This window comes from Falco rusticolus, chromosome 16 (genome assembly GCF_015220075.1).
Source record: "Falco rusticolus isolate bFalRus1 chromosome 16, bFalRus1.pri, whole genome shotgun sequence".
Taxonomy (NCBI): Eukaryota; Metazoa; Chordata; class Aves; order Falconiformes; family Falconidae; genus Falco; species Falco rusticolus.
The window spans coordinates 5761587-5780250 of NC_051202.1; the positions used below are offsets into that span (position 1 = coordinate 5761587).

The 18664-nt window shown below is 60.1% G+C and overlaps 4 protein-coding genes across 5 annotated transcripts; 3 read left to right on the forward strand and 1 right to left on the reverse strand.

The window, feature by feature from the left end:
- Positions 1–56: 56 nt before the first annotated feature.
- Positions 57–3586, forward strand: RPUSD4 (RNA pseudouridine synthase D4). Its single transcript, XM_037409767.1, has 7 exons — positions 57–320; positions 1360–1525; positions 1756–1957; positions 2192–2285; positions 2387–2537; positions 2832–2929; positions 3079–3586. Exons 1-7 carry the CDS (start codon positions 150–152, stop codon positions 3262–3264), a joined length of 1068 nt encoding a protein of 355 aa, XP_037265664.1. The 5' UTR covers positions 57–149; the 3' UTR covers positions 3265–3586.
- On the forward strand, positions 3317–7946 carry PANX3 (pannexin 3). 2 transcript variants are annotated; one of them, XM_037409764.1, is made up of 6 exons: positions 3317–3427; positions 4481–4887; positions 5598–5740; positions 5846–6060; positions 6216–6880; positions 7779–7946. In XM_037409764.1, exons 2-6 carry the CDS (start codon positions 4530–4532, stop codon positions 7838–7840), a joined length of 1443 nt encoding a protein of 480 aa, XP_037265661.1. In that variant the 5' UTR covers positions 3317–3427; positions 4481–4529; the 3' UTR covers positions 7841–7946. The 2 variants fall into 2 exon arrangements, with proteins under 2 accessions (XP_037265661.1, XP_037265660.1); XM_037409763.1 differs by having other exon boundaries at positions 3323–3427; positions 5515–5740.
- A 281-nt stretch (positions 7947–8227) lies between these two features.
- Positions 8228–14069, reverse strand: SIAE (sialic acid acetylesterase). Its single transcript, XM_037409762.1, has 10 exons — positions 13945–14069; positions 12150–12314; positions 10907–11070; positions 10682–10820; positions 10410–10593; positions 9940–10049; positions 9699–9832; positions 9358–9512; positions 9081–9276; positions 8228–9003 (listed from the first exon to the last, which is right to left on the reverse strand). The coding sequence occupies exons 1-10, from the start codon at positions 13985–13987 to the stop codon at positions 8719–8721; spliced, it is 1575 nt and encodes a 524-aa protein (XP_037265659.1). The 5' UTR covers positions 13988–14069; the 3' UTR covers positions 8228–8718.
- A 493-nt stretch (positions 14070–14562) lies between these two features.
- On the forward strand, positions 14563–15573 carry SPA17 (sperm autoantigenic protein 17). Its single transcript, XM_037409878.1, has 3 exons — positions 14563–14726; positions 15196–15266; positions 15405–15573. Exons 1-3 carry the CDS (start codon positions 14573–14575, stop codon positions 15549–15551), a joined length of 372 nt encoding a protein of 123 aa, XP_037265775.1. The 5' UTR covers positions 14563–14572; the 3' UTR covers positions 15552–15573.
- Positions 15574–18664: the final 3091 nt, after the last annotated feature.

The window sequence follows — 18664 nt, forward strand, 5'->3', positions numbered from 1 at the left end:
CCCCTGAGGCCCGCCCTTGGGGGCGGCGACATTGGGCAGCGCTGGTGTCACTCGGCTGGCTTTTCCCTTCTGATTGGAGGAGGGGGTTGAAGCGCCGCCTCCGCGCCGCTGCTATTGGCTAGAAGGGGGAAGGGAAAGGAGAAGGGAAGATGGCGGCGGCGAGCGGCGGCGGGTTGCGGCCGTGGTGGCGGCCGGCCGCGGGCCTGGCCCGGGCGGTACGCACCGTCTGTGGCAGCGGACGGGCGGCGGCGGCGGCGGGGACGGTGCAGGCCGAGCAGCTGGCGGAGCGGCTGCGGGAGAGCAAGCGGGAGAAGCGGGAGGTGAGCGGTGAGCAGTGCCGCGGCCCGGGCGGGCCCTGAGGGGAGAGGGACTGCAGTTCCCGGCATGCACCGCGCCGCTGCCCGGCGGGCGGGGCGGGGCGGGGGGAGGGTCCGTGGGCGGGGGATCTCCGTGGCCAGGCGGTGGGGGGGTCTCCGGGGGTGGGCAGCCGGTGGGGGGGGGGGGGTGTCTCCCTGCCTTCCCGCCCGGGCGGCGGGGGAGATCAGGGTGGGGTTTGTGCGTGGCCACCCGCACGCGTGGCCAAGCGGGATCCCACCGGGCCGGGTGATGGGGGTACATTTCTTTATTATTTACTTTTAAAATAAATATATAAATATCTATAATGAACAACAAGACAGAAATTGAAAAGCAGAACGTGTTACTTCACCCTTGCGATGCCGAGCACAGCCTTGGGAGAAGGAATACACCCCATAATATGTCCAGCTAAGAAATAACAAGATAAGCTCAAGGAGAACCTAATGATTCGAAGGAGCAAACAGAAAACTACTCCAGCAGTGTGTGAACTCTCCTAATTAGCACACTAAAAGGGGGTCTCGCCAAGAGGAGACCCCCCCCTACTAACAAAGCCCCCTCCCCACAGAACAGGGGAATGCTGTACCTTGAAATGGAGACGTAAGGACCCATGAGAATTAAGTGTCGCTAAATGTAATTGTAAACAATTGTTCAAAGCGCATACAGTGTTTTAGCGTGCGTTAGGAGGCGTGCTGGCGGTGTGGATTCACCGACTCTGCACAGCCACGCAATAAACAGAGATCTTGGCATGCTGTGTGTGCATCAGCTCTTGCACGCCAGGTGGAGAACCCAGATTTGGGGTGACAGTGGGGTGGGATGGTGGGGACAGCGTCCAGCCTTCATCTCCATAGTGACTGCGCACATGACAGTCCTCCTCAGGAACACCGCTGTGAAGCAAGGAGCGGGAGCAGATGGAAGGCGAGTGAGCTGCTGAAGGTCACGCAGGAGCTTGGCACGAAAACCAGGAGCCATTTATCCTCCACCGACGGCGTTTTGTTCTCTCCCCAGATCCCCAAAGACCCAGTGCAGAGACGGGTCCAGGAACTCACCAGACTGAGCAAGCAGCTGCAGCGGGTTCATCCCAATGTCCTGGCCAAAGTGCTCAAGCAGGAAGCTGTGTACCAAAACGAGGAGATCGTGGTGATCAACAAACCCTACGGCGTTCCCGTGCACGGTGAGGAAAAGCCAGCTATGCCACATTCACACTAATGCCATAGAGTGGGAAATGGCTCCGTGGTGATCCTCTGTCTCCATCCTCCCTGCGCTGAGGTTTTCCTTCCCAGAGAGGGAAGCGGGGAGTTTGGCACCTCTAGATCACAGCCTTCATCTTGGATTTTGGGGGTAATTTAAGATACGTGGGGAGGTGAACGTATCCCCTCATTGCCTTCCCTGTGGGTTATGCAGGCGGCCCTGGGATCAAGAATTGTATCACTGACGTGCTGCCGATCTTGGCCAAGATGTTAGGGAACATGAAATCTGAACCCCTCCACCTCTGCCACCGGCTGGACAAAGAAACCACGGGTGTGATGGTGCTGGCGCGGAGCAAGGAGGCAGCAGAGAAGATCCGGCTTCTCTTCAAAACTCGTCAGGTGGAGAAGATCTACTGGTAGGAAAGGTTTTCTTGGAGAAGCGGCTTTGAAGGGCCCGTAGGATTTGAGGAGGGGGTGAAGGGAGAGTCACCAGGGTGTGGGGACGTGGGGCTTTGTGGAAGCAGTGGGTGTTTGCTGAATCTTTCCCTCAAGCATCTTTTTATGGGGCTGGGTTGTGGGGAGTGGGGATGCAGGGAGGATTCTCTTCCTGCTGGAGCAACGCCCCACAGACTTCTGGTTTCCCTCTCCAGGGCAATTAGCCTGGGGGACCCAGACCCCACCGAGGGCATCGTGGACATCCCCATCGTGGAGAAGGAGGTGCAGAGCCACCAGTCACACTACAAGGTGAGCCGCATGTCCTCTTGGCTGCCGTTCTGGCCTCGCGCTCCCCTTCCCTGGCAAACCCCTCCTGCCTTCCTGCGGCTCACCCTCTTGCTGCCATTCAGATGACACTGGCCCCCAACTATCGCCTGTCTCCGGAGGATGGGAAGGTGGTGAAAATCCGCAAGAACCGCGATGCCGAAAGCGCTGTGACGCGGTACCGCCTTCTGGCTAGCTCTTCTGCCTGCTCTCTGCTGGAGCTCCAGCCCATCACGGGTGAGGCCTGGCTGGGTGTCCCCTGGGTTGTGTTGGCTGCTGGTTCTGCTTTCTGTGTGGCTCAGCAGCTGAGAGCAGTGCTGGAAGTGGGAACTCGCCGTTAGATACAACTGAAATCCTTTTTGGGCCAAGGCTGTGGCAATAAGCCACCCCAGGGCGATGGTTTGCTGCCGGGCTGCTCTCCGGCTGCCAGCAATTTTGGCACGGCATTATCCAGTGCTGAGGGTGGCAGGTGGGAGCTGAGGCCTGGCACAGCTGATTGTCACATTTTTCTTCTTTCCTTTCCCTCCTCAGGGGTGAAGCACCAGATCCGGGTTCACCTGGCCTATGGCTTGGGGTGCCCCATCCTGGGGGATCACAAATATTCGCACTGGAGCAAGTTGGCACCCCAGGTAAGGCAGTCCTGCGTCGGGTGGGCAGCCAGAGCTGGATCCGGGGCTGGGTGGCCCCTTTGTGTCCCCAGCTCCCCACGGGCCAGGGTTTTCAAGTCCCAGCTGAAGAGATGGGGTTGTGGAAGGGACATTTTCTGTCCTCACTGCAGAAGCTTCCTGAAATCACATTGAAGAGGCTGAAGCTGAGGCAGAGCAAGGCTCGCCACCTCCCTCTCCACCTGCACGCCTACCGGCTCTCCCTGCCACTGGGCAAGCAGATAGACCTCGTCTGCAAGCCGCCCCTCTTCTTCCAAAAGACTTTGAAGAAACTGGAGCTGGACATCGCTGAAGACTAATGAGAGTGGTACCATGTATCTCCGCATTTCCAGCATGTGGTAGCACTGGGGCCGGCCATTCTGCAGCAGTGTCCACCTTGGAGGCAGCAGTGTGAAGTTCGCAGTCTCTGCTGCTTGCCAGAGACCTCCTGTGTTGGTACTGACGTTTCTGGCTTCAAACCAGGTACCTGCGTATGCTTTTTGCCCTGATTTGGTGCAGAAAAGTGGCTGGGCACGCTGAAGAGCCTCTTGTTGGGACAGATGAGGCGGGGTAGAAACTGGGCTTTGCCCAATCCATGTTTTGAACTTGTCTCTGAGCAATAAAAGATCCAGTTCCTGCTGAGGTAATGGGTTGCGTGTCTCTCTGTGCTCAGGCCAGGTGGATCTTGATCCCTGGGCAGGTTGAGCGAGTGTGGGTGCAGTCCCTCCCGGTCTGAGGGCCATCGCTCGTCCCTCCGGAGCTGTTTAGCAGCCTCTCCCTCCTATCCTGGCTCTCTGCGCTCTGATTTGGAGACTCCCTTCATTTGAAAATCCATTGAAAGTGCAATTTGGCAGCGGCTGTGGGGTTTTCTTGCTGCGCCGAGAGACTGCGCCGGGAGTTCCACTTGGCTTGGCCGAGCAGTGCCGGGGACTCCCTCTGCTCCGTGCTGCCAGCAGTGCCGGTGCGGGTTTCTGGGCACTGACTATGCTGCCGGGAGAAACTTTTCTATCCCATCGCCCTTTCCAATTTCCCCGTCACTTATTTCGAGATCCCATTGTTGGGACAGGATCCCTCTGCCTTAGGAGCTTGCCTTGGAGCCAGATTCCTTCCCCCATTCCCTGAGAGTGGAGAGGCTGAAAAGCTGGGGAACTGCAGCTGATGGTGCGGCTCAGAATCGCAGCCCCCAGTGTTTGGTGTCTCTTGGCCTGTCCCCACCAGCTCGGGGCTGGGCAGCAGGACCTTCTCCAGCCCCTCTGGCTGGTTTGGGTGCTGGAAAGGGCTCTTTGTACCCCACAGGGCTGCTGTGTACCTGGCTGGGGCTTCTTGCCCCTGCCTCCCTGCTCCTCACACAGGGTGAAAATAGCTGGGGACCCCCACACCCCTCGAATGTGCCTCCAGAAATACATCTGCTGATGAGAGAGGGGCGTAAAACCACCAGGAGCCGGGGAGCGGCTGTGGCTGGGGAGGAATGCTGCCTTCCCAGCCTGGTGCCGCAGCTGCTATTTTTTTTATATTTTTTTTTTTTTTCTATTTCAGGGCATGCTATTTGCGAAAAGGCTTCCCCTTGTAATTACGAGTCAATTTAATGTGCCATCTAAGCTGTCATTTACAGCTGCCTGGTACGGAGTGCTTGGCAAGCAATGCCTTCAGCCCTACAAAGCCTCTCCTCAAGCCAGTCACGCCTCAGAGGACACCAAAGCCCCCAGGCAGCAGCAGCAGCAGCAGCAGCAGTCGCCATCATCTCCTCTTCCTCGACAGAAAAATGTCCCTCTCACACACAGCCGCCGAGTACATGCTCTCCGATGCTCTCCTCCCAGATCCTGGCAGTTCCCGAGCCAAGGGCTTGCGGCTGGAGCTGCCGAGCGATCGCCTGCTGAAGTTTGTCACCGTGGGGCTGCCCCTCTTCCTCGTCTCGCTGGCTTTCGCCCGGGAATTCTCTGCCGGTGAGTTGCCCCTTTCTCAACAGGGATCTCCCAGGTCGTGGGCAATTGCCGGTGGCGGTTTGGTTGTCACCGCAAAACCCTCGTGTTTGCATTGGTGTGGTCATGGTCCGAGGTGGGGCAGCCTGGAACTCCTGTTTTAGGAGCCGTTCTGTCCTGGGGGTAGTTATTGATCGTTTTTAATGGATTATTGGTCACTGGGAAAGCCCGGGAACAGCCGTGCTAAACCCCAGGACCGGCGGTGAATCAATGCCCCACTTCAGCTGCTGCCCCCAGCACCTTTGGGTGCCACAGGGTTGTTTCTGAGGAGGAGGGTGCTGGCAGGGCGGCTCGGGGGGTACGTCCCGCTGGGGTTTACGAGGGCAGCGCAGAGGGGGTTGCATTGATGGTGTGTCCCAACCTCAGGCTAAATCTGGCCTCGGCCAACGTCCCGCTGCTGCCCTCGGGGGTTTGGTTTGAAACTGGTTTCTGGCCGGTCTCCAGTTCCCCCCACCGTGTAACCACAGCCGTGCTCAAAGCGTTTGTGTTCGGGAGGTGATGGAAAAGCCCTTGCTGGAAGATGCAGCGGTGGAGAAGGGCAGCTACAAAATGACTGTGAAAAAGGCTTTTTAATTCAAAGCGACGCTTTAGGTGTAATCGCTCTCCTGTAAGGCGTTGTGCACCCATGCTCACACGACCTCGGTGGCCAAGGTTCACCCTTCTCCTCACCCCAGGCTCGCAGATCAGCTGCTTCTCTCCCACCAACTTCACGGGGAAGCAGTCTGCCTATGTCGACACGGCTTGCTGGGACTCCCTCATCCACCACGGCTTTGATGACGAGGGACACACTGTCACCAAGTCCCTCTGGGCTCTCAAGGTATGGCTCAGGCTCGCGTCTAGGTGCCCACAGGTCCCACCTGGGTGCCCAGCAGAGGTGAAGCGGTTCCGCACCACTCAACACCTGCTTGTCTCCTTTGCCCAGGTCTTCCCCTACTCGCTGCTGGTGGTGGCAGTGCTCATGTACATGCCTTACCTGCTGTGGCGTTATGCGGCTGCTCCTGCCCTCCACTCCGACCTCCTCTTCATCATCGATGAGCTGGACAAATCCTACAACCGCTCCGTGCGCCTGGTGCAGCACATGAGGAAGGTCCAGCAGGCCAGCGCTGAGCCCGAGCGGTTCTGGGAGGAGTATGAGAGGTGAGACCGCTGGGCAGCCTTGGCTGGTCCCCGCGTCCCTCTGAAGGTCCCTCCACGTGGTGGTGTGGCTGTGGCCACATTCAGGATGGATTTTGGTGAAGTGACTCGGTTTGGGGGGTGGCTCTAATTCCCCGCTGCGTCCCCTCTGTCCCCAGGGCCCGTCGGGAGAGGTATTTTGAGTTCCCGCTGCTAGAGCGCTACCTTACCTGCAAGCAGCACACCCACTCCCTGGTGTTCATCTACATCCTGAGGAACCTGCTTCTGCTCTTGTTCTTGGCTGCCACCTGCCTCTACCTGGTCTTCCTCCACCTCAACATCTTCTTCCAGGACGAGTTCAGCTGCTCCATCAAAACGGGGCTGCTCCAGGCGGAGCCCCACATCCCCTGGCTCATCCCCTGCAAGCTGGTCTTCTTCTCCGTCTTCCAGCTCATCAGCCTCTCGATTGGCGGCGTCTACGTCCTCCTCATACCCGTCGTCATCTACAACGCCCTGCAGCTCTGCCAGTGGGACAAGGGGCTGCTCTCTGTCTACGAGATGCTGCCGGCTTTTGACCTCCTCAGCCGCAAGATGCTCACCTGCCCCATCAACGACCTCAACATCATCCTCCTCTTCCTTCGGGCCAACATCTCCGAGCTGACCTCCTTCAGCCGCCTCAACGCTGTGAGCGCCTTGAGGGAAGCCACCGCCAACAAGGAGGACATCGACACTGTCATCGACTTCATGACGCTGCTGGCTGGGCTGGAGACCACCAAGCCCAAGCACCAAGCTTGTGCCCCCGAGCCCGACGGCAGCATGCCCCTCTCCAACGGCGGGGCCCTAGGTAGGCTTTTTTGGTAGAGGACACTTCTTTGCTCTCCTCTTGGCTCCTGCGCCGCCAGATCCCAGCCCAGGGATCAGGCTGGATCCATCCACTGTGGCCCTAACCCCTTTGCCAAGACCTTAAGGGTTTGGGGGAGAGCTGGGGGGCTGCTGGGGGTCACCGGGAGGGCCAGCGGCTCTGTTTGCAGCTGGGGATGGGTTCTGGCAGCCGGGATGCGATGCTGATGCTACTGCGAGTCCATGTGTGGGCAGGAGTTGCTATAGGAACAGAAAGCGGAGAGCTTGCCGCTTAAATCCAAGCTCTGGGCAAACTGGGGGGCCGGGGGGGTCCCCGTTTTTGGCAGAGAGAGCAGGCCAGCTTGCTGGGGGTGGGGTTGGGAGCTTGAAACCCTGGAGGGCTGATGCCAAGGATGCTGTGCCTGCCCCCTGCTCCTGTTAGCACAGCACCAGTGGGCACAGTGGTGCTGCGTGGGGAGATGGAAACAGGGCTCTGGGGTGGAGCTGCATCCCCTGGGGCCTGCATGCAGCCTCCCTGGGCACCGCTGCTCCTCTCCCACATGCTTTGGGGTTTTGGGGAGCAGGGGGTGCCTCCTTTGTACTCTCACAGGGATCCCCGACCCCCCAGCAGCGGTTTCTAGGCTCCATGAGACAGCTCATCCCTGGCAGGATGAGCCAGGAGGCCTGGGCTCCTTTCCTGGCTGTGAATACACCGGCTGAGGGCTGCGGTTTAAAAAACAAAACAACCCAGACTGAGCTGTATTTAGCATCCTCGTTGGCATGGCAACCACGGGGCTAGCACAACTGGCGCTCGGGCTGGTCACACGGTGGTGGAGAAAGCCCAAGATCCCAGTTTGCGATCACCCAGTTAATTAACTTCCTTCTCTTTCCCCCTGGCCTAGAAATGAAGCCTGGAGTGGAAGCGATGGGAAAAGCCTCCCGGGACTCGCTTGGCTCTGCCTGACCCCAAGAGCAGGCAGCCGGCAGGGTGGCTGGGATCCTGGGATCCACTTTGATCCGCTTTCTTGTTGCTGGCATTGCTGGAGCACAATAAACTGGTTTTGATACGAGCCTGGTGGGGGTGACATCTGTAACGTGGCAGCGGTGGCTGGGCTGGGCTCACCTGCTCTCTTCCCGCATTTGGGATTCCCCTTCTCACGTACGTTTTTCCAGCAAAAATAGGTCAAACAATCCAGTTTTGGGGCAGAGACTCTCTTGGATGCCTTATTCCAAGCGCTGGGTGCTACATTGTGCCTCTTCCGCACAAATTTCCCTGTTGTTATGGCAGGAGGGGGGGAATGAAGAACTACGGGATGCTCCTCGATAGGAAAAAAAAGAATCCAAGAATAAATTGAGGTGGTTTATTAACTATTTATTAACGCAGGGAAGTGGAAGGCACTCGCTACTGCTACAAAGCAACACACCCCCTGCAGCTCCCTGTCCCAGTCCCACTGTTAGCGTTGGGTTATGGTTTTTTTTTTGGCTGAGCTCCTCTCTCCCCCTCTCCACCCTGCAGAGCACGGCTGGTCCCCGGGTCCTGTGAGCAGAGGTGGGGTGTCCCGGGGGGGCCCAGGGCCAGCTCCGAGAGCAAGGTGGGGCAGCAGTGAGGGCTTCAACTCCCATCAGCGTGTCCTGCTGCTTGTCTTAACGTAATTTTTGAAAATAATTAAATTTATTTCGTTGCTGCCCCCCCACACCCCACAGCCTTATCTTCAGGCCAAAGAGGAGGTGGAAAGTTGTTTAATTAGTAACACAGTCATCAAGCCAGCTGCCTCCTCGAATTGGAAAGGCACGGTGCCAGCAGCCCTGAGCCCTTCTGAGCTCCCTCCACTGTCCCCTCACCTAAATCCCCTGGGACAACCGGGAGCTGGGGAGGAGCAGCAGCTCGGTCCCTCCGGCTGTCTCCCCTGCGGGCAGGGCGTCCAGGAGGAAGGGGGGTGCGGGCAGACCCCGGGTGTTGTAGAGGGCGCAGGACTCGTACTCGCAGGGCCACTCGGCCCAGGCGTAGCGCAAGGCCAGCACCAGCGTCCTGCAGCCGCCCAGGGCCAGCGTCACCGTGCGGGACCCCACGGCCACCATGGGTGCCGGCAGCCACCCGCACGGGGCCAGCTTGCTGGAGCAGCAGACCTAAGTATGGCAGAAACCTCCCATCAGTGGGGGCTTCCCTCTTCCAGCCCTGGGGGGAAGCTTTTCCCCTTCCTCACCTCAAACGCCCGCGTGTCCCTCCGACGGCAGGTGAGCTCCTGGCTGTAGGTGATGTTCAGCAGCCCCCTGGTCACCTCCAGGACGGCCTGGGTAGGGTACGGCCCCTGGAAAACCACGTCTTTCTCCCCATATGCCACCGCTCTGGCGCCCAGCTGCAGCCGGTGGGCCACATTCTGCTTGTCCCGGGGGTGGATGCTGCCGAGGAAGAGGAGGGAGGTGAGGTTAGTATCCGAGAGCTTCGTGTCTACACCCTCGCCCCCGCCGCCTGGGACTCGCCTGCCGTAGGGGGAGTGCTCATCGCACAGATCCATGGCCACGGCCATGAAGGTGCCTGGCATCCTGGCGTTGGGGACAACCCCCAGATCGGCGGTTTGGTGCCAGCGGAGCCGGGCGAAGCTGTCATCTGGGCTCTGCCGGCGGTAGGTGGACAACTGCAAGGCAGAGCGGGGCGGGAAGCGGCTCAGCTATTGCTCCCCGAACCGGCAGGATGTGTCCCCACGTCGGCGTCCTCTCCCTCCCGCCAGCCTCCAGGGTGCGAAGGGATGGGTGAGCCCCCCGAGCATTGTGCCGCTGGCCCCGCGGGAGGCTGGGGGTCCTGCCTCTCGCCCCACCCTCACCTGTACGAAGCCAAATGGCAGCAGTGGCTCCGTCTGCCCGGCCGAGCCGGCGTGGAAAGCCCGGCGCCAGTCGGCGATGAGCGCGGGGAAGGTGCAGTTGTACCAGTCCGTGTGCAGGAAGGCGTTGGCCTCGCCTGTCCCCGAACGAGAGGGGCCGGTGACAGCCCAGTGGGACAGTGTGGGGCTGCTGTACCCCAGGGAGGAAAATCGGGGCGGGGTGGGGGGGGGGCGGGCAGCTCACCCTGGTACCAAGCGACACCCCGCAGCGTCATGTTGAGCAGCGGGTGGATCATGGCATTCCAGAGCACGGAGGGCGTTTGCGGGCCAGAGAGATGCTGGTGTGGGGAGAGACTGGAAGACAAAACTGGGCTTAAGAGGTGCAAAACAAAAGGCCAGTCCTGAAGCCCCAGCTTCAGCAGCCAGCCTGGCACGATTAAAGCAAGCACTGTGCAAAAGGGGAGCCCTGGGGTCCCCCCTCTTCCCCACATTGACCCCTTTACCAACCGAGATGTGCCCTACGCTCTTGGCACGGGAGGGGATTTTATCCAGAGGGGGCAAAAAGATGCATAGAGGGGACAGAAGGCACACTCCGGGAGAGAAGGTGGGATGGGAAGGGATGGAGGATGCCCCCTGAGAGCGGCAGGGATGAGGATAACCCCCAAAGGCAGCATGGCACAGGGCAGGAGGTGTCTCCACTGTGTCTTCTCTCACCTCCCCGTGTCCTCTAGGAGCCCACAAGCCTGCAGAGCCCTTTGGGAGGACCAGGCCTCGATGGGGGTGCCCCCCCAGGCTGCCTCCACCAGCCCGATGGGGTACTGCAGAGCCTCGTAGAGGTAGCGCCCCAACAGCCAGCAGACGGCCGAGAAGTAGGTGAAATTCCCATGGCCCAGGTTTTCTGTTCAAGAAACAGCGGGCTGCCAAGGGAAAAAGGAAGGGGAAAAAAACCATTTCCAGGCCCTCTTTTGGAGGCACGTTGCACTCACCGGCCGTTGGGATGGACCACGGCAAGTCAATTCGCTCCAGGTCCTCCAGCTCTACATCGGAGCGGGCGGGCGCTGCGGCGAAGACGCGGACGTAGGGGTAGCGAGCGGTGGCGGCGAGCTCGGAGCTGGCGTTGGCAACCTAGGGAAGGGTCGGGAGCGCACCAGGCGCTTCCCTGCCTGATCCCTGGTGAGCTGGCAGGATCGGGCCATGCCGCGGGGGCTTACCTGCAGGACTGTCATTGCCATGTTGCTCTGCCCGCTGCAAAGCCACACGTCCCCAAAGTAGACGTCCTGCAGCGTCACGTTCTCCAAGCCCTGCCCAGCCATCAGCACGTAGGGACCGCCCCGATCCATAGGGTCCAGGACAATTGTCCACGTCCCAGAAGGTTCTGGAAGAAGAGGATGGGGCTTCTCTTTCACTACCGCTGCAAAGACCTCAAGACTTTCACAATGAGATTGGATGAGTGGCCAACAACTGGCAGGAACGGGAAGGCCTCACCATGGAACCAGGCTGGGAAAATGGATTTTAGAAGCTCTCCATCATCAGAGGGTCTTTCCTCCTGCAGGAACTTAGGGGTTAAAAAGAAAATCTCAAAGACAAATGTGTGTCAGAGCAGAAGCTGCTGGGAGGAACGGGATTACAGGAGCAGCTTGGTGTGTGTGACACCGAGATGTCTCCAGCTAATTTTAGAGGCGCTGAATTGAGGCGCAAAGATATTCTGCTGGAGCTTAGAGTGGATTTTCTGGCCTGGCTGGGCCCAGATCCTGCAGATCTCCTGGTAGCGGCGGATCGCTGCTCTCTCACAAGACGCCTCCAGGTTCTCCAGCTTGTGGAGGAGCCCTTTATGCAGCAGTTTCACCCCCGCAAAAGTGAGGAGCAGCCCCCCCAACCCACTAGGCAGGGAATGAGGCCACCAGCTCAGATCTGAGATGCCTCTGAGCCCTCCTGGCCTTGAGGAAAAGGCTCTGCCGGCAGAGGCAACATCCCTCAGGGCTTAGAGATCCCTAGCAGGATCCTGCGAGGGGGAAGCATTAAAAAAAAAGAAACCAGGAGTGCTCTGGAGACTTCCCCGGAGATGGATTTGACAGGGAGAGGAGCTAAATCCCCCCCCTCCTCCCCTCCACAGCCTCATCGTTCGGCTCAAGCCTATGCGGTGCCACCCACTGCAGCGGCAGCTCGGCTCCCGCTCGGTGCCTACGGGATCCTGCTGTTGGGAAACTGAAGTGAGCAAAGGCTGGCGTTGGTGGGAAGGGGGACGGCCGAAATCCCCCCCAGATCTCCTGGAGAAGGGGAGAGCATGGCGCCAGGGGTGCATGAGCTAGAGACATCGCTGTCACCTCTGCAACCTGAGGGCAGCGGTGTGACAAACCCACCCCACTCCACCAGCAGGTCCCATTTGGGCTCAGATGTCCTCCTTGGCCACCAAAACCACCAGCCCCAGTTGCCCAGTGAGGGTCCAGGACTGACCTTTCACTTGTGCTGTCTTCTTCATGACAATGAGGCCACCGGCCCCAGAGAGCACCACGGTCACCATGGCCCCCAGCTCCCCGTAGCCCCACACCACGGCTCCCGCCGGCTCCTTCTGCAACACCATGTGGTCACCATAGTAGGACGCGAAGCCAAACATCGCCCCTGGAACCAACAGACAGGGCAAACATCATCTCCAAGAGGCAAAAAGCAATGAGAAAAAGTCCCCTGCATGGCCTCCAACTCCCTCTTAAATACAAATTATTTGAGGTCACGTTTAATTTACAGCTTCCATCAGTCCTGGTCAACCTTAAGGTGGTTAAAATCACCCAGGAGCTGAGGAAGCAGCAGGATTTGAAGTTCCCAGGAGAGTCCAGCCCTAGGAGGGAAGTCACCTCCTGAAGCACAGGAGCTTGTTACAGAGAGTTTGGATACAGATATTGGCAAAAAATCCTCTAGTAACAGTATGGGAGCATCTTTGCCAGCCCAGCTTTGCTAATAAATATGTTCTGACATATTTTTCCCTTGCAAAAGAAGTTTGGCAAGTGATGGGATGGGAAACACCGGGCGTGTGGCAGTGGCAAAGGTGTCTTCAGCAGGGAGGGAAACAGAGGTCTCAGCCCTGGCACCCCCAGAAGCCCCATTTTTTGGGGTGTGAAAATAAAACCGTGCTTGAAAGGGGGTTGGGACAGTGTTTGCAGGGTGTGGAGAAGAGATCTGGGCAGCGATGCCCATTGTAGCAATGAAAATGGGGCCCTGGGACCCCCCGTCTCCTCTGCCGCTCATCCCCAGCTGGGTTTAATAGAGGAAAGAAACTATGTCCTCAGCCTCTCTGAAATCAGCCGCATCACCAGGCCTACCGTCTCATGCGACGAGGCTCCAGGAAGGACACGTTACATAAAAAAACAAGCCGGAGGAGAAAAAAAAATATAGCCTGAGACGCTGGGGAAGAGACTGGAGGCTATAAAAAGTACCTGGGAGGAGGGAAGGCGGAGAGCCCACGAGACGCCGCCGAGGAGCAGCAGCATGCGACTCCCGCCTTATGTAAAGCATCATCCCACAGCAGCAGCGACGTGCCAAGGGCACCCAAAAGGGGCTTGGGGGCGGTGAAGGGTGTTTAAGCAGGGCTGAGGGGGGTGCAAAGGGCATTGAAGTGGGGCTTGGGGTGATGCCAAGGGTTTCAAAGTGGGACTCGGGGGTGCGAAGGGCCCCAAAGTGGGGCTGGGGGGGTGCCAAGGACCACAAAGCTGGGCTAAGGGAGATGCTGGAGGCATCAAAGTGGGGCTGGGAGGGCACCAAGGGCCCCGAAGTGGGGCTCTAGGGGTGCAAAGCGCATCGAAGCAGGGCTCTGGGGGGTGCAAAGAGCATCAAAGCCGGGCTCTGGGGGGGTGCAAAAAGCATCGAAGCGGGGCGCAAAGAGCATCGAAGCGGGGGTCTCGGGGGGTGCAAAGAGCATCAAAGTGGGGCTCTGAGTGAAGAGCATCAAAGCGGGGCTCTGAGTGTACCAAGGGCCCCATGTGGGGCTCTGGGGGTGCTAAAGGCCCTGAAACAGGCCCCTGGGGGTGCAAAGGGCCCCAAGTGGGGCTGGGGAGTTGCCAAGGCCCCGAAGTGGGGCTCTGGGGATGCAAAAAGCATCGAAGCCAGGTTGGGAGGGGGGGCAAGGGCCCCAGGCGGGGCCCTGGCGGTGCAAAGGGCCCTGAAGCGGGGCTGGGGGATGCCAAGGCCCCGAAGCGGGTCTCTGGGGGTTTCCCCCCCGGGCCGGGGGTGCGGAGCCGCCCCCTCCCCAGCCCTTTACCTGCCGCCACCGGAGCCAGCGCCAGCAGCACCCACGCCGCCATCGCGGGGGCGTAAGGGCACCGGCGCCCACAGCCCCAGGCACAGGCCCCGCCTCCCGGGGGCGTGGCCAGACACGGAGGGCGTGGTCTGAGCACGCGCCGCCGGGGGGGGGGGCGGTTGCTAAGCGACCGCGTCCTCAGTACGGCCTGAGGCACCGGCGCGGCCTGCGCGGGGCCGAGGGGCCAGGCGGGGCCGGGGGCGCGGGGCCGGGGGTACGGGCCGGGGTACAGTGCGCCGGGGGGAGCGGGGGGTACCGGGGGGAACCGGGGGGGTGGGGAGCCGGACCGGGAGTGGGGCAGCGGGGGGCAGCGGGGGGCAGCGGGGGCACCGCACCGCTCACAGCGCCCGGCCCGGGCACCGCCGCGCACGCGCAGCTGGAGGCGGCAGTGCGCAGGTGCGGCGGGCGGGCGGGGCGGCGCCCCCTAGCGGCGGCACGGCCCGCACTCACGCCACACACACACCCCCCCCCCACCCCCATCCCGGGAGCCCGGGTTCGAGTCCCGGCCTCCCCGATTGGGAGGGCGGGGGTGCGGGGTGTAATTAACCCCGACCGTACCGCTGCAGGGGGCCTGGGAAAAGAGGCGGCCATGTCCATCCCCACCTCCAGCAGCACCCTGCGGCTGCCTGCCGGCTTCCAAAACCTGCTGGAGGAGCTGGCACTGGAGGTGCTGCGGGTGCAGCCCACCGACGTGGTGGCCTTTGCCGCTCAGCACTTCCAAAGGCTGCTGGAGCAGAGAGAGGGTGAGTGGCACAGCACAGCAGCACCCATCCCCACACCTCCATCCCCTGCCCCACACTACATGGCCTGTCCATCCTGTGTGGCATCATACCTGCCCCATGTGCCCATCGCCCACAGTGTCGTGTCTGCCCCTTGTGCCCATCGCCCATGCCATCATACCTGCCCCTCGTGCCCATCACCCATGGCATTGTGCCTGCCCCATGTGCCCATCGCCCATGGCATCATACCTGCCCCTCATGCCCATCACCCATGCCATCATACCTGCCCCTTGTGCCCATCGCCCATGGCGTCGTGCCTGCCCCTTGTGCCCATCACTCATGGCGTCGTGCCTGCTCCATGTCCCCATCCCAAGGGACTCTGCACCTTGCTCATCCCTTGTGCCACCAGCCCTGCCCCACGTGCCCACCCCCGGGTGTCAGCCCTGCCCCACGGGCCCATCCCAGGTGACATCAAGCCTCTCCCTTCCCCCAGAGAGCTCAGCTGACCTGGCGGTGTGGGGAGCCCAGCTGGAGGACAAGCTTCTCTCCCAGCCCCCTTTCCAGGTGGGCTGCCCTCCCTGCCCTCCCCTCGAGAGATTTCAGGGTGCCTGGGGCAAAGGGCTGGGTCCCTGCCCCCCCCCCTGCCCCCCCTGCCCTTGTCCCGCACCACCTATCTTGTAGGTTTTCCTGCTTTTCCTCCAGGAACCGGAGGAGGACGAGGAGAAGGAGGACAAGGACAAGGAGGAGGAGAAGGCAGGGGAGCAGGCAGGCGGCGGTGCATCCACGGCCACGGTAAGGGAGGCAGCACCGAAACAGGGCTATCTGAGCCCAAACCAGCATCAGGGGTAGCTGACAGCACCCACCAGCCCCGACACACCGCATGATTCCTCCCCAAAAATCCTCACTGTGATGCAGCTGAGAGGAACAACCCCCCGCCAAAGGGGAGCACGCCCCCCTCACCCCCTTTAAAAGGGACACCTCCCTGGGGACCTGACCCAAGCGCTCGCCCCAAATTTGGGCAACATCCCAACCCAAAACAAAGTGCCATGACTCAAAAAAACCCCAACACCTTAATTTCCCCACCAGGCTCCTGCCCTTCTCTCGGGGGTGGGTGATGATCTCCCGTCCCACCCCCGCGGTGCTTTTTTAATGAGAATTTTTATTAATGAGGTCCCCGCTGTTATTAGCGACTCTCACCTGAGATTTCTCCCCTAAAAAAAACCCGGGTTTGGGAGCTGGGCTGAGCTCAAGATGATATTTTAAGGCTCTATATTTAGGCCCCTGCATCCCTGGAGGTTGTCAAAAATTTAATAGCGTCCCCACGTGAAGAAGGGATGTGACATTGCTCCTCTTCTCCCCCCCCCTCCAAGAGATGAGATGCCTCCATGGCATTTTGTGGAGCGCAGAGGGGGGGTCCCCTCATTCCATTCCAACCTGTGAAATTCATGTTTTCCCATCCGGAGTGGTTTAAAACTCCCAGCTGGCACTGAAAAAACACGGTGACGGGGTTTGCGTCGAAGCTGGCTGCTCTTTTTTGGGGGGGACTGAACCCCCCCACCCATGCCTACCCCAGTTTTGCCCCCCCCCCCCTTTCCTGTTTTCTCTGGCAGGAGCCGGCCATATGCAGCGTGCGGCCCTCGCCCACTGCACAGGGCACGGCAGCGGCTCCCCTGGGAAAAACAGGAAGGAGGGATGGGGAAAAAAAGCTGGCGGGGACCCTGTGCCAGGGCTGGTGCCAAGCGGCTACGCCTTGACCCCCCCTTCCCCGGCACAGCCTCGCCAGCTGCCGGCTCTCTGTTTCGGCAGCCAGCATCGCTGCCTGCCCAGGGCACCTTTCCAGCATCAAATTCCCCCCTTTTTGTTTGTTTGGTTGGTTTCGGGGTTTTTTGTTTTTTGTTTTTTTTTTTTTTTAAGGTTTTTTTTTAACACCTCAGTGCCACCATCTCAAACCACGACGGCGAGATGTTTCCAGTGGGTCTTGCCAGCCGTGGTGCCTATCCCCTTCTTCCAAAATTTGAGTTATTTTATCAGGAATCAGAATTTGGAGATGCTGGAGCACCTGGGAAAGCATCCCCCCAATATTCCTTCCCCCCTGCTGTGTTGCACCCTGAGGTGGGTTGTTTTCTTGGATGAAGCGGCCCGGGAAGGAGAAATGCAGAGCCTGGAACGGGCTCAAAACCTGCCGTTAATGATTAGAAATGTTCTGGCATTTCGTGTCCCTCCTCCGCAGCCGCAGCCTGCGGGAGACGCCGGCGCTTGGCGGCTCTGCCAGGACCGGGGGGCCACGGCCAGGATGGATTTTGGGGACAGGGGAGCTGTGTGCCACTGGAAAAAATGGGGTGCCATCCACTCTTGCATTCAAAATGCTCCAGAACCCACTGGTTTTGTGCATTTTGGGGGGGTTACTGGTACTGGGATGATCCCCCCCTGGCATTTTGCGTCCTAATTTTGGGGCTAATTTTCTCAAATCCTTGATGCAGGAGTCACCCCAAAAACCCTTTCCACTCGACTCCCCCCAAAACACCCTGTCTTCCTTTGCCAGAGCAGGCAGCAATGGATCTGGAGGATGTAAGAAGAAAAAGGGAAAGGGATCATTTTCCCATCTAAAAATCCCAGCGGAGCTGCCAAAGCTTCGCCTGGAAGCTGGAATGGGGTTTTCTGGAGCAGAGCTATTCCCCCCCCACCCCGCTGTGCTGGTGAGAGGAGGTGGCCGTGGAAAAGCAGCTCTGGCAGGGAGAGCCGGGTGTGGATGGCTGGCGGGGGAATGGAGGGATGCTCCAGGAGCACCCGTCTCCTGGGGTGCGGGCTGGGGTGCCTGGGTGCTGCTGGGGGGGGTGGCTGACCCCCAAGAGCCGGTGTGGGCTGCACCCTCCTTTTGCCTGGGGCGGGGTGTGGGACAGGGAGCAGGGTGGGCTGGGTGCCATGAGGGTGGGGGGGGGGTAGGGAGTGCCACCACCTGCACCCTGGCTGGAGTGACCTTGGGGACAGAGATGGAAATGGGGATGGGAATAGGGATGGTGAAGGGATGGGGACAGGGACGAGGGTGATGATAGGGATGGGGACAGGATGGGGATGGAGACAGGGATGAGGTAGTGATGGGGACGGTGACAGGACAGGGATGGGGACAAGGACGAGGGTGATGATGGGGATGGGGACAGGGGCAAAAATGGGGGGTTTTTGAAGTTGGGGGTGGCATGGGGACAGGATGAGGACAGGGATGATGGGGTTGAAGTTGGGGATGGGGACAGGAATGGGGCTGGGGACTGCGTCAGGGATGATGATGAGGATGGGGACAGGAACAGTGGTGGGGATGGGGATGGGGATGGTGGCAGAGGGTATGGGGACAAGGCTGGTGGTGGCAGCGGGGACAGTGACAGTGCCAGGGATGGTGACAGCAATGGGACAGGGATGCTAACGGTGACAGTGAGTGATGACGATGATGCTGGTGATGGCAAAGAGGAAGGTTGGTGCCCCCAGGCCCCCAGGCAGGGCACATCCCTGTGAGCAAGCCCAGCTGGGGAGAGCTGGGGAGGCCCGAATGCGCTGGTGGACCGGGGGGTGCCGCTGCCCGGCTTGGGGGGCCGCGCTGTGTTTTGGGGGCCAGCCGGAGCCAGCATCAGCGCACAGAGCCCACGGGCGACTTATGCAGTTGCTTAGCAACTCCCAAACCCGGATTAGAGGCGAGTGAGGCAGGCGATGGGGGGGCTGCGAGCTGCAGCCCCCCACATTGCCCTGGGCATCTCTCCTCTTTCCTGGGGTCCCCCCATCTCACCCCATCAGCCCTGGCACCTTGGCGTGGTCTGAAGGCAAAAGCAGGGTCCGCAGATAGCACCAAGGGCTGGAAAAATGGCTGGGTCTGCAGGTCTGACTGGCAACCCCCCCACATTTGGGGGGTGGGATGCTCCTGTGAGCAGGGGAGGGATCCCCAAACCTCAAAAATAGAGCCCCCTCCTCTGCGTAGA